The sequence below is a fragment of the Sphaerodactylus townsendi genome, linkage group LG14 (genome assembly GCF_021028975.2).
Source record: "Sphaerodactylus townsendi isolate TG3544 linkage group LG14, MPM_Stown_v2.3, whole genome shotgun sequence".
Taxonomy (NCBI): domain Eukaryota; kingdom Metazoa; phylum Chordata; class Lepidosauria; order Squamata; family Sphaerodactylidae; genus Sphaerodactylus; species Sphaerodactylus townsendi.
This window is the reverse complement of record NC_059438.1, coordinates 44401624-44415604: the sequence shown is the minus strand read 5'-3', so window position 1 is coordinate 44415604 and position 13981 is coordinate 44401624. Positions and strand designations below refer to the sequence as shown.

Sequence of the window (13981 nt, the reverse complement as noted above, 5' to 3'; positions counted from 1 at the left end):
GCAAGGCAGGGGGGCCAGTCAGGGTCATCCGGCGGGCCAGATGTGGCCCGTGGGCCGTATAATGCCCAGGTCTGCCTTAGGAGCTATATTTGACAATAAATGTATCATGTTATCTGCAGTTAGCTGAACCAGTTGCGAAAAGTGGCTGGACATCAAGTTTGTACTCACTTCATTTTTCATTGTTTAAACAAATTTACACTCTCCTTTTAAGATGTAAATCTAATTTCCAGATAACAAGGGTGATAATTAATTCACGAACTGATTTCCACATTTTAGGCTATTACATTTTTAAAAATTAACACATTAGCTCTTTCTCTGATGCAGTCGTGTTAATTGTTCAATTATAGTGGGCAGGGATGGCACTCGGTGTTACTAAACTTTCACTGGTACAGTTTAGTGCATCTTAGCCTGCTCTGTTCTTGTTGTTTGACATTTTTTCACATGAGAAAAATTTCCACATAGGAATAATATACTTCCACATATGCTGTCTTGTGGCAAAATCACTCTAGTGTTTCTTTTGCCGTGAATATTTTTGTTTGAAAGCTACGTTTTCCCCAATTTCTCTCCTCTGCTTGATGCAGAGAACACCTGCACACTTCCCTGGCATCCTTTTCCCGTTGCTGCAGCCGCACCAGACTTCTCTGCATGGCTGTGACAGGATTTTTGATTGTAAATTCCAAAACATATTTTCTTCAGGCATTTGTTTTTATGTATGGAATTGCTGCAGTGTAGAGTCTTTCAGTATTTGTGCAGACAGTATGTACAATTTTTTTGTTATATGCATGTTGAAAAAAAAAGTCAAGAGTGAAATTGCTCTAATTCTCAGCTAAACACTGATTGAAACAATTTTCATCCCAGTTGACATTTAATGCACCTGAATTAAGCCAATTTTTGTTTCATCAGATCTTGGCAGGGTTGGGAGACTGGCTGGGGGTGTGCGAGTGAGCCCTCTGCAGAGGCAGGCAATGGCAAGCCCCCTCTGCTTCTCACAGGCCTTGAAAGCCCCTTCCTGGATTCACCATAAGTTACTGTGACTTGACAGCACTTTACATGCATCCTTTTTCCTTTCATAAAAGTTAGGTTGAGGTTAGATTGAAAGAGAGAGAGAGAGACTGATAGGAGCTTCTTGACTGAGTGAGTACATGAATGTCTCTAGTCTAACCATTGTACCACAGTGAGTTTCAATACTGACTCTATTCATGTTGTAATTCTAAATCAGGGGTTTGCAACCTGTGGCTCTCCAGATGTTCGTGGACTGCAAATCCCAGGGGCTGATGGGAATTGTAGTCCATAAACATCTGGCGAGTCGCAGGTTGCAGACCTCTGTTCTAAATACTCCTTTGAATAAGCCTCATTGAATACAAATGTCACTTTCTTCTGAGTAGTTCTGCTTAGGATTGCTCCCACAGTGTTGTAGCAGCTGCTGGTACTTAATGCCTTACTAATCTTATAATTTGTGACAACTGTAGACATTTACGATCTTCCTACTCCCCCCTGTAGAATATTAGATCCTTAATGGGAGTCGAGCGAACCAAAGGATTTTGCCAGATTGTGGTGTCATCCACGGTCAGAGATGGAATTTCCCATTTGATCCAGTCTGCTGGCCTTGGTGGGATGAAGCATAACACCGTCTTGATGGCATGGCCTCAGTCCTGGAAGCAGGCCGACAACCCCTTCTCATGGAAGAATTTCGTTGGTATGATGTGCTACTGTGGAATTGATGCCATTATTGTGAAATCATGTAAGACAATATGTAAAGGAATGGGCTTGCAAGCCCTTCCTTCTGACAGGAAGGTCAGAGGAACTCCTGGGGTGCCAGTGACAACGTGGGTAACTACCAAATGACTCCTAGAAATATTTCCTGCCAGAGGTCATTGACTGCTCTGTCCCTGTGTTGCTGTTTAGAGACCCTTCTGAGTCACTGTGTCTTCCACTGGCCTTCTACAAGCAAGAGCCAGGGAGATCCATCTCAGCTCCTCACTTCAGACCTATTGTGCTCCAGGGATGGAGAGTTTCTCTACTGCTTCCCCTCAGTGCCACACTTTAGATAACAAGAGCAAAAAAGCAAAAACTTCCCACTCCACTTGTCAATTTCGTTGTGCATTCACAATGACAATAAAATGCTTATGCTTATTAAAAAAATACTTATGCAAAGGTCTGTTCTGCATCCAGCAACAAGCCCAGCAAAGGATGACCCTTGTATTCTGTAGCAGCAATAATATAAATTTACGTGGCTGAGATTCTAGCACTTTGGAGCAAAGCCTACTTGATTTGGAAGGAGCAACACAGGAAACAAACCGCTTAAGCTGTCTAGTCTGAGGGAGGTTGCCCTGGGGCTGTTTCCTGCGGTGGATACTTGATACACTGATCTGGGCAGAGCAGCACCTTTTGCAGCAAACCAAGAGGGGCGCAGGGGCCCTGCTGAGGGCCGTCTATGACTCCACAGGACGCTCATCTGGCCCTGGAGCCTGACCACTTTTTATATCTGTGATTGTTCTTTAAGTCTCAGAATCTGTTAATTTGTTTGCTGAAACTAAGAGCTTTTTTCCTCCAAACCAAAATTAGATATGCCACAGAAAAAAAATCTACTTTCCTTCCAAATGTAGATAATTATAATCTGCACACGTTCAACAGTGTGATCCTATGTGATCAGGAAGTGGAGAGATAATTTGGTGACATTCATGCCTATAAATGGTTATCCTGTGACCCTACCAAGCATGCTGTCTCTTTAATACATACAGTTTGTCTGGTGGGCTTAAGCCTGGGCTAGTTTGATGATCAGACTTGACATTTTTTAATCAATAAATATCCTAGAGTACCTATTTTCTATGTGCTTCCAAATGTACACAAGCAAGGCTTCTTTCCCCCCCAGGAGGGCAGTCGTGGCAGGAAGAAATTCCACACTGGAACCCATTTCACAGTTTGTTGAATATAATTTACACCCTTTCACTACTTTCACCAATTAAGATGTTAAGGTGGAAGAAAAGCAAATGCCCAGCCACACTGCATTAGCAACATTTGATATAACATCTCTTTATATTAGTGCTCCATTAGAAGAGATAAGAAATACGATTGTAGAAGTGTTAAACCTTAGACAAGTCCAACAACCCCCGCACTTCATTATTCAATTAGCTGATCTTATTTTCAAATATAATTTCTTCAGATACAAAGGTCAGTTTTATTTACAACAGCATGTAGTGGCTATGAGGTCAGCATGCGCCCTCCAGCGGCCAATATCTGTATGATTTTTTCCTAACACAAATTTATTGATAATCATATCAATAATACTTCTCTCTCTCTCTCTCTCTCTCTCACACACACACACACACACACACACACACACACACACACACACACACACACACGTAAAATCATAGATGATTTGGGAGTTTTTATATTTTGATGCAGAAAATAGCACCAATAAATTTATTGAGTTGCTCAATGCTCAGGATTCACATATAAAACTGTCTGGACAAATTAGTAATCAAAAAGGGGCATCTTTTTAATATGGAAGTTTTTTCTCTGACACTCATAAAATACAAGTTAAACTTTACAGGGACCCCCCCACCCCACCCCCCCCCACACACACACAAATATACCATTCTTCATTTTTCTTCTTTTCATTCTCCAATACCATTCGAATTACCAAAGCAAGAGCAGATCAGATAACTGGAATTGAACTTTTAAAGGAAAGGCACAAATGTACTGATACTAGATTATCTTGTGCATTACAATATATCATACTAGCTAATAATACTGAAGACATTATATATAAAAACTAGCATCTGGTCAGTGATCTCCCTGGTTGTGCCAATCAATCCCTATGGGATCTTTGAGAAACACACTCACCTAGAGACATTTTGATACGTACTGACTCAGCTTCATCTACACCTGTTAAAACCATCTTGAAAGACCATAAATGTGGTTCCTTTTGTGTGTTAAGTATAGTCACTAAACAATTTAAGAATCCAGTAACAGGTCCGGTTTTAAAATTGAACCATTATAGCATCTGTAACACCAACCCCCCCAATTTATTTAAGTTATACCCAGTGCCAATTAATACATATTGGCATGATCATGAGAGCCATTAAGACCTGGGTGGCAGAACATCATTCAAGAATTAAAAACCAAGTATTAGATGCTTCTCTTGTTTCACATGTCATGAAAATCGGTTATTCTGAAAAGGATTTAAGATTTTTAGTCTCGTGGGTATTAAAATCACAGGCATTTAATGCTATAAAATTCTGGCTCAAAAGGAAGTAAAATTCATTCATCAATTGCAGTCCTTAGCACCAGGAGGCCTCAACATGGCTTTTAGACTATAGCTGCTTCTTGTAAGATATGTTTTGTGTAATTGCTGTGAACATTAATTCTGTTTAAAAAATGATATATTCATAGCAATTGATGGCTTGATAATTTTTCATGAGTTAATGAACAACGCCTGATCCAAAGTCTCAAAGTTCTGTTATAAGTCCGTAACATCGTGATTTTCACTGGGTGCTAAAGGAAGACACCTGGCATTCCAGGAGAATAACGCTGAAGGACATTTTGACAATACAAAGGTACTCTATCCATATGGTGAGTTAACACACTCCATATCAAATTTAGGAATTCTTTAATAAGTTTAGTAGCAATTTATAACTTGATGTTGTAATTATAGAGCAATTCACCTATGAAAGGGACTACCTGTGAGAAAAGTCTTCACTCCTGAGAAAAGCAGCTCCTAGATACTAACTCTGACGAAAAATGCTAATTTTAAACTGCCAGCGTGAACGTTCAGAACGCGGTCTGCTTTGTATTGTCTGTATTGTTTTGTATTTTGTTTTGTATTTTGGCTTAGATGTAAAACTAATGCATTACCTTGAACGTTTAACTGGGTATTAAGAGATTTACTGCTGTAATCTACACAATTATTTGTAAGCCCTATACAGCTGGCACCTAGTTAATTTTGTTCCAAGCCATGAAGGGTTCATAGGATCATAGAGTTGGAGGAGACCCCAAAAGCCATCCAGTCCAACCCCCTGCCATGCAGGAATACACAATCAAAGCACTCCTGACAGATGGCCATCCAGCCTCTCTTTAAAAACCTCCACAGAAGGAGACTCCACCACACCCCAAGGTAGTGCATTCCACTCATAGGTTGATATCTGTAAGGGTCTGTTACTCCAGTCAGCAAATAAGACTCAGGAAAGTTTCAAGAGCTTTATTGGAACTGTGTCAGCCCAAGGATCAGGAAGCCAAAGCTGGTGCTTTGTCCCCTGAACCCCAGTATATACCTGAAACATTTGCCACATGGCTCATCCCGTATTCCCCCTCCCTCGCATTCCCAAAACATCAGCATAAGAAAGGCGGTGAGAAAGAGACATTGTTATGGTAGCAACAGACACTTCCCTCCTTTAGGAAGCTGAGATAAGGAAAGCGGCAGGCCTGAATCACTAGTTGCAAGCAAGCAACAGAAAACCTTCCCAGCCTCAGGCAATGACAGTGGGGGCCCAGCTGTGCCCTTGGTGGATGCCAGGCTGAGAATGGCTCAGGCCTGACATTATCTCACATATTGTTAATGAGAATAGTGGATGTTAGTCTGTTCAGCATCTGACTCCCCAAACTTTAAGGGGTTTATTTTTCTGATTTCCTTAATGGTCCATGAGTTACTGTACAAATACTGTTGCCAAATTCTAACCATTTAAAGGGGCAGTAGCCCATTAATTTTTTTCAATTACAAACAATATTTAGCCTAATACATTTCAAACAGACAGTTTTATTACTCTTTGGGAATTAATGACATATGGCCTCAACATGATTTCCATTATTTCTTACTGGCATATCCATCGTATTGCTGTTTTGTTTTCTTACCGTAGCACCTGGTGGTTGGCAGCCCTTAACTCCCTGAAGCTTTGTAATGCCTCGGTCTCCTGGAGGATCTTTCTTTCAAGGATCTGGCCAGGAAATCAGCTGCAGCAGCCTCCGAGTGGGAATCCGCAGCAGGGGGTGGTAGAAATTGCAGCTTCTTTGCTGTGGTCAGCAACTGTTTTGGACCTGGCCTGTGCACCCCGTGAGGCCCTCTTGCTGCCGTTTCTTCCTTCTGCTGGCTTGAAATGACTCCAGACAGTCCCGTGGAGACACACACACACTGCTGCCTAATTCAGATGAAGTCAGTGAGAAATGAGGGCTGTAGGATGGTGGGTTGGGCCTGTAGATGCCTGGAGCATACTCAGAGCTAGGAGGCTCCACCACACCTTTAGTCCGCAGGAGGCTTTATGAGAGTGTAGCGTTCTGATAGCAGCCTAGATAGCCCAGTCTGGCTCCCCTCATCAGAGCTTAGAAACTAAGCAGGGTTAGTATTTGGATGGGAGGCTACACAGATCAAAGCGATGGCAAACCACCTCTCTCCATCTCTTGCCTTGAAAACGCTCAGGTGCAGTCCCCATCAGTCAGTTGTGGCTTGATGGCTCGCTTGACTGTTCGCATTCTGATGTCATGAGAGGTTCCTGTTTCTTATTCCAGACACTGTGCGAGAAACAACAGCTGCTCATCAAGCCCTTCTGGTTGCCAAAAACATAGATTTCTTTCCAAGTAATCAGGAGCGCTTTACTGAGGGCAACATAGATGTGTGGTGGATCGTTCATGATGGTGGAATGCTAATGTTGCTTCCTTTCCTACTGCGACATCACAAGGTATTTGCATGTGTTTTCGTTGTGACATTTTGCTTCCCAGTGAGCACATTTGAACTGTAAGCTCCTAGGGACAGGAGATGATGCTCTTAAAGCACCAAACACCCAGGTAGTGGCATCTATTCCCTCCCACGGTAAAGTTGGGGGCCAGGCCAGTCATGAAGTCAGCAAGGCAGGACTGCCTGAAAAGAAAAAGGGTGTTTCTGCTTGTCCAGGGGAGCCCCAGGTAGACAGAAAAATAGGATTCACCCCCACAAAAGGCGACGGATGGGTGGACCAAAACAGGCAGGCAAAGAATGTTGTAATGGTTCAGTTGCTGTTATCAGGAAACTTTGATATCTTTGGAAGATACATTTTTGGTCTGTCAGTCCTGAATGCTCAGACAGACACACACACACACACACCACACACCCCCGGCACTTTGCATCTCAGACTGCAGAGGCTGGGCAGTGCAGGCTTCCCTCCCAAAGCCCCAGCATCAAACTTCTCAGTTTTAAACTGATGTTTTCCTGCGATGCTGGGAGCCAACGGCACAAAGCTGAAGCCGGCCAGCCCCTGGGGCTCAGTCTGATCCTGACCTCAGAGAGGTTCGAATCAAGCTTTGAACTGCGGGCTCGATGCCTGCAGGTTGCAGCGGAACCCAGGTGAGGTGAGGCAGCATCAAACAGGCCCACCTGCCCCTGATCTCCATGTAGAGAGGGTGGGGCAGGGCTGGCCAGGCTGTTGCATTTATTTCAAGAACAGTGTAGTCCAGGGGTAGGGAACCTGCGGCTCTCCAGATGTTCAGGAACTACAATTCCCATCAGCCCCTACCAGCATGGCCAATTGGCCATGCTGACAGAAAGAGCTGATAAGGGAATTGTAGATTCCCTAATTTATCTGAGCCGGTTGGTCTTTCAATCGATGTCAAGGCCCAATCAAGGGTCCAGCACTTTCCTGATTCTTTCCGTGAGGTTGGGGTGGACCGGGGGAGGGCGGCGCCGTGACAGCCTAGCTCCTTATGCTGGTATCCCTGTGCCTGTGTCCTTTTAGGTGCACAGCAACTCTTCCCACATTTTAAGACAGCCTGCACCCAATTCTTGCCTTTTGCCTTGGCCTTGGTGGCTTCACATAGCTGGAGGACGCTACTCATGATTTCAAGCCACTGGGATGGCGAGGGAGGGGCTGGGTGGGGTGTTTGGAAAAGGGATATTCACCAGAAGGACTTCAGTTCCAGCAAAGACTTGCTTGGATCCAGTTCACAGTATTCCCTGTCAATTAACCAAATTCTGAACCCAGGAGTCTCGTTATTGCAGCAACCTGCTGTTCCGAGCATAAAGACTTTTGGGAAAGTTGGGACTAGAGCAAAGAGCTTGCGAACTGAATCCCCTCCCCGAGACAATTTTTTTTCCTAATGAAAATGTTCATCTTTGTTAACAGGTGTGGAGAAAATGTAAAATGCGCATTTTCACTGTAGCTCAAATGGATGACAATAGTATTCAAATGAAAAAGGATCTTCAGATGTTTTTGTATCATCTTCGACTTAATGCTGAGGTGGAGGTTGTTGAAATGGTAACGTTTTACATATCTGCCCTGAAATCTATCCAAAATTTCTCTCAGTTGGTTAACTTTGCTCAAGATGTCAAATATTAAAAGGTTTATACGTTCCCCTGCCCCTTGTGTGGTTTGTAGAGCGTAGTCAGTATTACCATAGGATGGGGAGCCAGGGGTGGCAAAGGGGCACCCAGCTACAGGCACATGGTAGAGGGTGGCAAAGCAGTCCCAAGCAGTGGGGCAATGGGCTGCATGGTCAAAGTCCCAGCTGCTTTGCTTGAGAAAGCCACTATAAGGAGGGAGAAAGTGGAGGGCAGGAGGTGATGGTCTTCGAGGCTGACCCCTTGAGCGTCTGGCCAGACCCCAAACCCAGGACACAGAGCACACGTGGAGGAGCCGTGGGGGAATGGCCGAGCCAGAGACGGCAGCCTTTGAAGGTCTGGGAGGGCTCAGAGGCCAGAGGAGTTCACCTCCAGCAGGGCCTTCGTTGTTTTGGGCCCCTGTCAGTCAGGAGGGCCCCACCATAAGGAACAAGGAATGGCTCCTTCTTCAGAGTGGCCTTTTGAAGGCAGCCTGGGCAGGACCAAGGAGAAAGAGGAAGAGCCCAAACTACTGTGGGAAGGTTGTGGGAGGGGCGGGGGGTGAATCGCTCTACTCCTTCGTTGTTCTGTGGGCCCACCTGGAAGAGGGAGCCCTGGAGGGCATCGCTGCCCTGGACTCCTCCCCAGAACTGCCAGAATTGGACCAGTACAGAAGGCCCTTCCTCACTTGCCTCTGCGCTGGCAATTAGTGGTCCAACTGGGCATCTCCTGGGATCTGAAAACCTCCAGTTGGTGACTCTGCTTGGGCATTTTTGCCACATTGGCATCGCACGCTCGGAGACAACTCAGAGGAAGCTACAACTTCTTACAGCAGCAGTAGTTCCAGTGTGCACAAGCGTGTTCTCCTGTTTTTATATGTATGTTCCACTGGAGGAAGCAAATTTGTATTTGTGATAATGTATTAATGGCATTAATATGGGACTAATTGCTACTTCTAATTGAATATCAGTCTGAATACTTGTGTCAAGCAAAGAAATAATTCAAAATAAGATTTCACCTCGTCTACCCCATTATCCTTACATAGATTGTGTGTGTGTGTGTGTGTGTGTGTGTGTGTGTGTGTGTGTGTGTGTGTGTGTGTGTGTGTGTGTGTGTGTGATTTTGAAATCACAGCACACTCCCCACTTAACTCAGTTTAGGGTTTTTTTCACTGTTAGAATTTACACTGATGACCTTTCCTCATCTCTTGAAATGTCAATTCAAATATCTCTTGCTGACTTCTAGCAGGCGACACTCTGCTTGTTAACCAGTTTGCTTTGGGAGTAGAAAGTAGATTCTGGTGTCTTCATTAGCAAAAGGAACACTTTGGATTCTGTCCATAGGCAGAAATTGTTGCCACGCTGCTGGTGGTAACTTGGTGCTATTCATAACTCTCCAGAAGGGCATATCTTTTCCTGCATATGTTCTGTGAGGTTTCTTAGAGAATTTGACATATTAGGATATCTTTGTGTTTTGTGGCACACTACAGTTGTAAAGATGGGCAATTTTTTAAGTTTACAACTGTCAGCCAGCAAAAGCTCTCTTTATTTTCTCATGTGTGCAAGAAAAACACCAGTTGGGTATAGCAGTCTAAAAGAATTATTTCCCATTAAAACCCTTAGAATCTGCATAGAAACTGTGTCTATTTTTTAAAGGGGATTAAAAATAGAAAGTTCCTTGCAGGAGTTTTGGGTTGATACTTGTTGGCAAAAAATCATGAATGGCAGAATAATTGCTTTTCCTGATTTACTTTTCCAGTTTGAAAATGATATTTCAGCTTTTACATATGAGAAGACACTTGTGATGGAACAGAGATCTCAGATGCTAAAGCAAATGCAACTCTCAAAGAATGAAAGAGAAAGAGAGGTAATTCATTTTCTTTTTTCTGAACCATTTGTATAAGAAAATAGAAATCTTAGTGCTAACCAAAGAGGGTGTTCAAGTATGTTGGGCCATCCCTGCTTGCATGGAGACTGTGATTCACACACAGCTCTCCTCGCCCTGCCCTGCATATTTCAACAGAGGGATCCATTCCAAACCACATATGCATTCTTTTAATGTACAGATCAGATCACTCCACTGCAATGAATGAATAAGGCTGAACATGTAAAATATCCTGGTTATTGTGCTGTCTTTTGAACATGTCACATATGTTATGGTCTGAAAAGTAATTAATTTAACCAGAAGGCTCAGCCTGCACCTGTTTCAGAATGGCAAAGATGCCCACTTGCACTGCTGAAATATTATAAATGCTTCTTTTTGGAAATAACATTTCTCCTCTCTTAAGGTCACTTTACAAATTTTGTAGATGTTTGTTCCATTCGTTAAACATTGTGCAACAAAACCATTTGTTCTTCATCGTGGCCTTCTGTGCAGACCCCCACGGGCAGAGCCAGCCACGGTGCAGATTGATCAGCTTCTGTAAGGTCCTTCTAGAGCTCTCCTCAACGCCCTCCCTGCCCCCTGGCTGCAAGGCAGCAAGAGAGAGAAGTGAGGGGGCAAGCATTCCTCTCAGTTCTTTTTCGCCCCTGCGAGTAAAGAATGTGTTCTTGCTTCTCTGCGGCCTTATGCCTGTTTTTGTGCTTCTTGTTGGTGGGTTGATACTACGATATTATCAGCTTTGGATTGTGGTATGGAGTCACTGGCAGCACTTTTTAAAAGTGTTCCACTTGAGGGGCAAAAATGCCTCAAAATAATAAACCCTCCAGCAGCTACCTGTGTCTCGGGGAAGGCCACATTTTTGCCTCCTGCAAGGCTTGTGCCTGACTCACTCCCAGAGCCAGAGGTGTAGCGGGGCACAATGGCACCCCCATAGCCCCCTGCACCCTGTGGTAACTCTGCACCCCCTGCCTCTTACCTGAGCCAGCACCATGCAGCCCAGGCTCCAGCATCTGGAGTGGAAGCTGATGGTGCCAGCGGCGACCCCTTCTTTGCCCGAAGCCAGCCCAGCCGGCCGAGGGCCGCCGCCGGGGGGAGGGCACAGAAATGGAGGTGATTTTCTGCCCCCATGACTTCATGCCGGGCATTTGTCCCTGGATGTCCCCACTACACGACTGACCAGAACAGTCAGGGCTTCTCACCTAAAGGCCGCCCTGCAGGTACACTGGCACTCGATCCCTCAGCAAAGGTACTTTGTTCCTCTAAGGGTCTCTCAGGTTTCTCTCTCCATTCTGAAGAAAAGGCCAGCCCTTCTTCAAGTTTTTCAGGGAGGGCTTCTTTGGTTTCTTCAGGGAAAAAAAAGCAGCCTCCAAGAGATTGAAGGTGGTTGAAAGATCTCCGGAGCCTCACTCAGATTGATGTAGTTAGTGCCGTCCTCCGTCATTGTCCTCCTCAGAGCCATCTTTTATGTCACTTCCAACTCACCACGGCTGCGCTGAGAGTTGAACTGGTGGCTCTTCTTCCCACAGCCAGTCCAGAGTTCACTCCTTTTTTAGTTTTCTCTCTGGCTGCAGCTGTACTGGAACAGGATTTGTCCCAGGGCAAATTGTCGCCAGCAGATACTGCCTTGGTGTCATTGGTTTTGCCTGTGGCCTCCAAGACAGTGGTTGAACTCCTGCATCGAGCCAGCAGCAACTCATCTCGTCACTCCCAACATAGTCGCCTCTCCTTAAAGGATTAGGTGCAGAGGAGAAACGTAATGTTGTTTATATTAGTTAGCTCTGCGGGTCACACAGGAAAGCATCGTTATCGCCAACTTCCAAGCGTTGCCGGTCTGTGATGCAGGCCTTGTTGGGGGAGGGAGGTGGAAGCTGAGAACAAAGCAAGCTTGAGAACAGTATAACGTCACCACATCATTGGGCCCCACCCTCCTGGCGGGAGGGCAGTTGTTAGGCTCAGCGGAGGTGCAGACCCGTGTGTGCCTGCACAGAAAGGCGGCCATGCCGAGGAACAAAATTTCGAGGTGAAACTGGCAACATTGCTTCTTGTTGAATGTGCATTTCAAAATGCAGGGTTCAGTTCTTGGAGTGAGCATATTTATAAGGTAGCTTTTTGCACTAAAATAATAGCTCAGTTTTCAAGATTGAAAAGTATATGTTTTGTTTGCTGTTTTTTCTTCTTATAGTAAAAAGAGATTGAGCTGCAGTCTTTTAGTTGTCATATTGAACACAATCCACAAAGCGATTTTTGAAATTCCTTCCTTCTGACCTACCACATATGGCTGATTCTGTATTGTTTGGCCGCATTTTTCTTTTAAAAGTCTGTTATTGTTAATTGCTTATGTTCTAAGATTGTTAATTGGTTGCTTATGTTCTAAGATTAATTTCATGCTGTGAAACAGAAATCTAACTAATGTGATAGTCTTTTATTGCTGCCAAGAGCTGTTTCTTTTACATCTTCAACCAGAACTTTAATTTGGCTGACTTAAAATGTTTTAAGTGGATTTTGTTTTCAGCCTTCTCTGCGGAATGCATTTCTCACACAAATTGACTGAATCTTTGAAAAGTCTGGTGTTGAAACAAGGAGAGTTCTTGATGAAGGAGACTCCCAACATGTCTTCCAAATTCCTTGTACCAAAACGTTAGTTTGATGGGATACATTGCATCCAGCTTATGAATAATAAATAGTTTATCTTCTCTCGTTGGGAAGCCATTTGACATTCCTTCAGGGTCCCTGGACTGATGTTTGGTTGGCATGGTCCTTCAAATTTAATCACATCCTGGGAGAAGTGGTAAAAGGGCAGTCGGATTGGATATAATTAATCTGTGCTATGTCTATGGAAAGAAAAGTCAAGTTGTAGCACAGGATTCGTTATGTGGATGCAGGGATCTTGTTGCTATTGTTGTTGTTTTAATTAGTTGGCATCATGTTTTTGAACTAACGTGATTAATGATCTTGTTTTTTTGTATGCTGGTTATTCCTGGTGACCTTTTCTGACCCAGATTCAGAGCATCACTGACGAGTCTCGTAGTTCAGTCAGAAGAAAATGCCACTCTAGACCACAGTGTATTGGCCAAGATGTAGACAATCTGCTACCCAATGACACTCAAGAGGAAGAGGTAGAAGTTGTACTGTGTGGTTGTTCCCTTCCCATTACAACACTTAGAGTGCTGCTGTAGACTATAATTACACAAATTGCTGCTATTGGCCTGTTCTTCTAATTCTTACTAACTGCTTGGTTAGTATGAGTCTGGCTCAGGCCCAGACACCTTCAAATGGGACTTTGGGAAGTGTGATGGATATTCATAGTTTGTCCTTTCTGGCCTATTCACTCCCAAATTAGTGCCTTGGTGATTCTAACTTGACTTCTGTAGCTCTAAACAAAATAGATGCATTGCTTTGGCATGCCAGCAACCTGTCTTGGTTTTCTCTGGTATCTTTTGTTGCACCCGTGGAAACACTGGTCCCAGGGTCATACGTTTGGTATGGCGATATATATTGTTTCATTTCAAGAGTGCCACTTTCCTGGGAAAAGAACCAGGATGTCTTAAGCAGCCTCACCATTCTTTCTCTCCAAAAATGCTGATGATTACAGGACACTAAAAATTGTTGAAGGTTGTTTTCAGAATGGAGTGCTAACTTGGATTCTGAGAACTTTGCTCTGATAAAAAGTTGTTCCCCCAAATGAAAATTCTGTGCCAAAGTAAAATTCTGCCGCATGCATAGGCCATGCAAATTAAGCATATTTGCATACCTTCTTGTGTTGATTATTCTGGTTTTGCTTGCTGTCAGGGGTGGGGAGGAATTCTGTAGAACCCC

At 44.1% G+C, this 13981-nt stretch overlaps 1 protein-coding gene across 6 annotated transcripts in view; it reads left to right on the top strand.

Annotated features, from left to right (window-relative positions):
- SLC12A7 (solute carrier family 12 member 7) overlaps positions 1–13981 on the top strand; it is a 148006-nt gene that overhangs the window by 108598 nt on the left and 25427 nt on the right. For 4 of the 6 annotated variants that reach the window (XM_048515216.1, XM_048515215.1, XM_048515221.1 and 1 more), the window contains exons 18-22: positions 1501–1696; positions 6505–6674; positions 8091–8222; positions 10043–10150; positions 13165–13281. In XM_048515216.1, coding sequence (XP_048371173.1) covers positions 1501–1696; positions 6505–6674; positions 8091–8222; positions 10043–10150; positions 13165–13281 — 723 coding nt within the window. The remainder of the gene's footprint in view (positions 1–1500; positions 1697–6504; positions 6675–8090; positions 8223–10042; positions 10151–13164; positions 13282–13981) is intronic. The other 2 variants (XM_048515219.1, XM_048515220.1) reach the window with 1 other exon arrangement.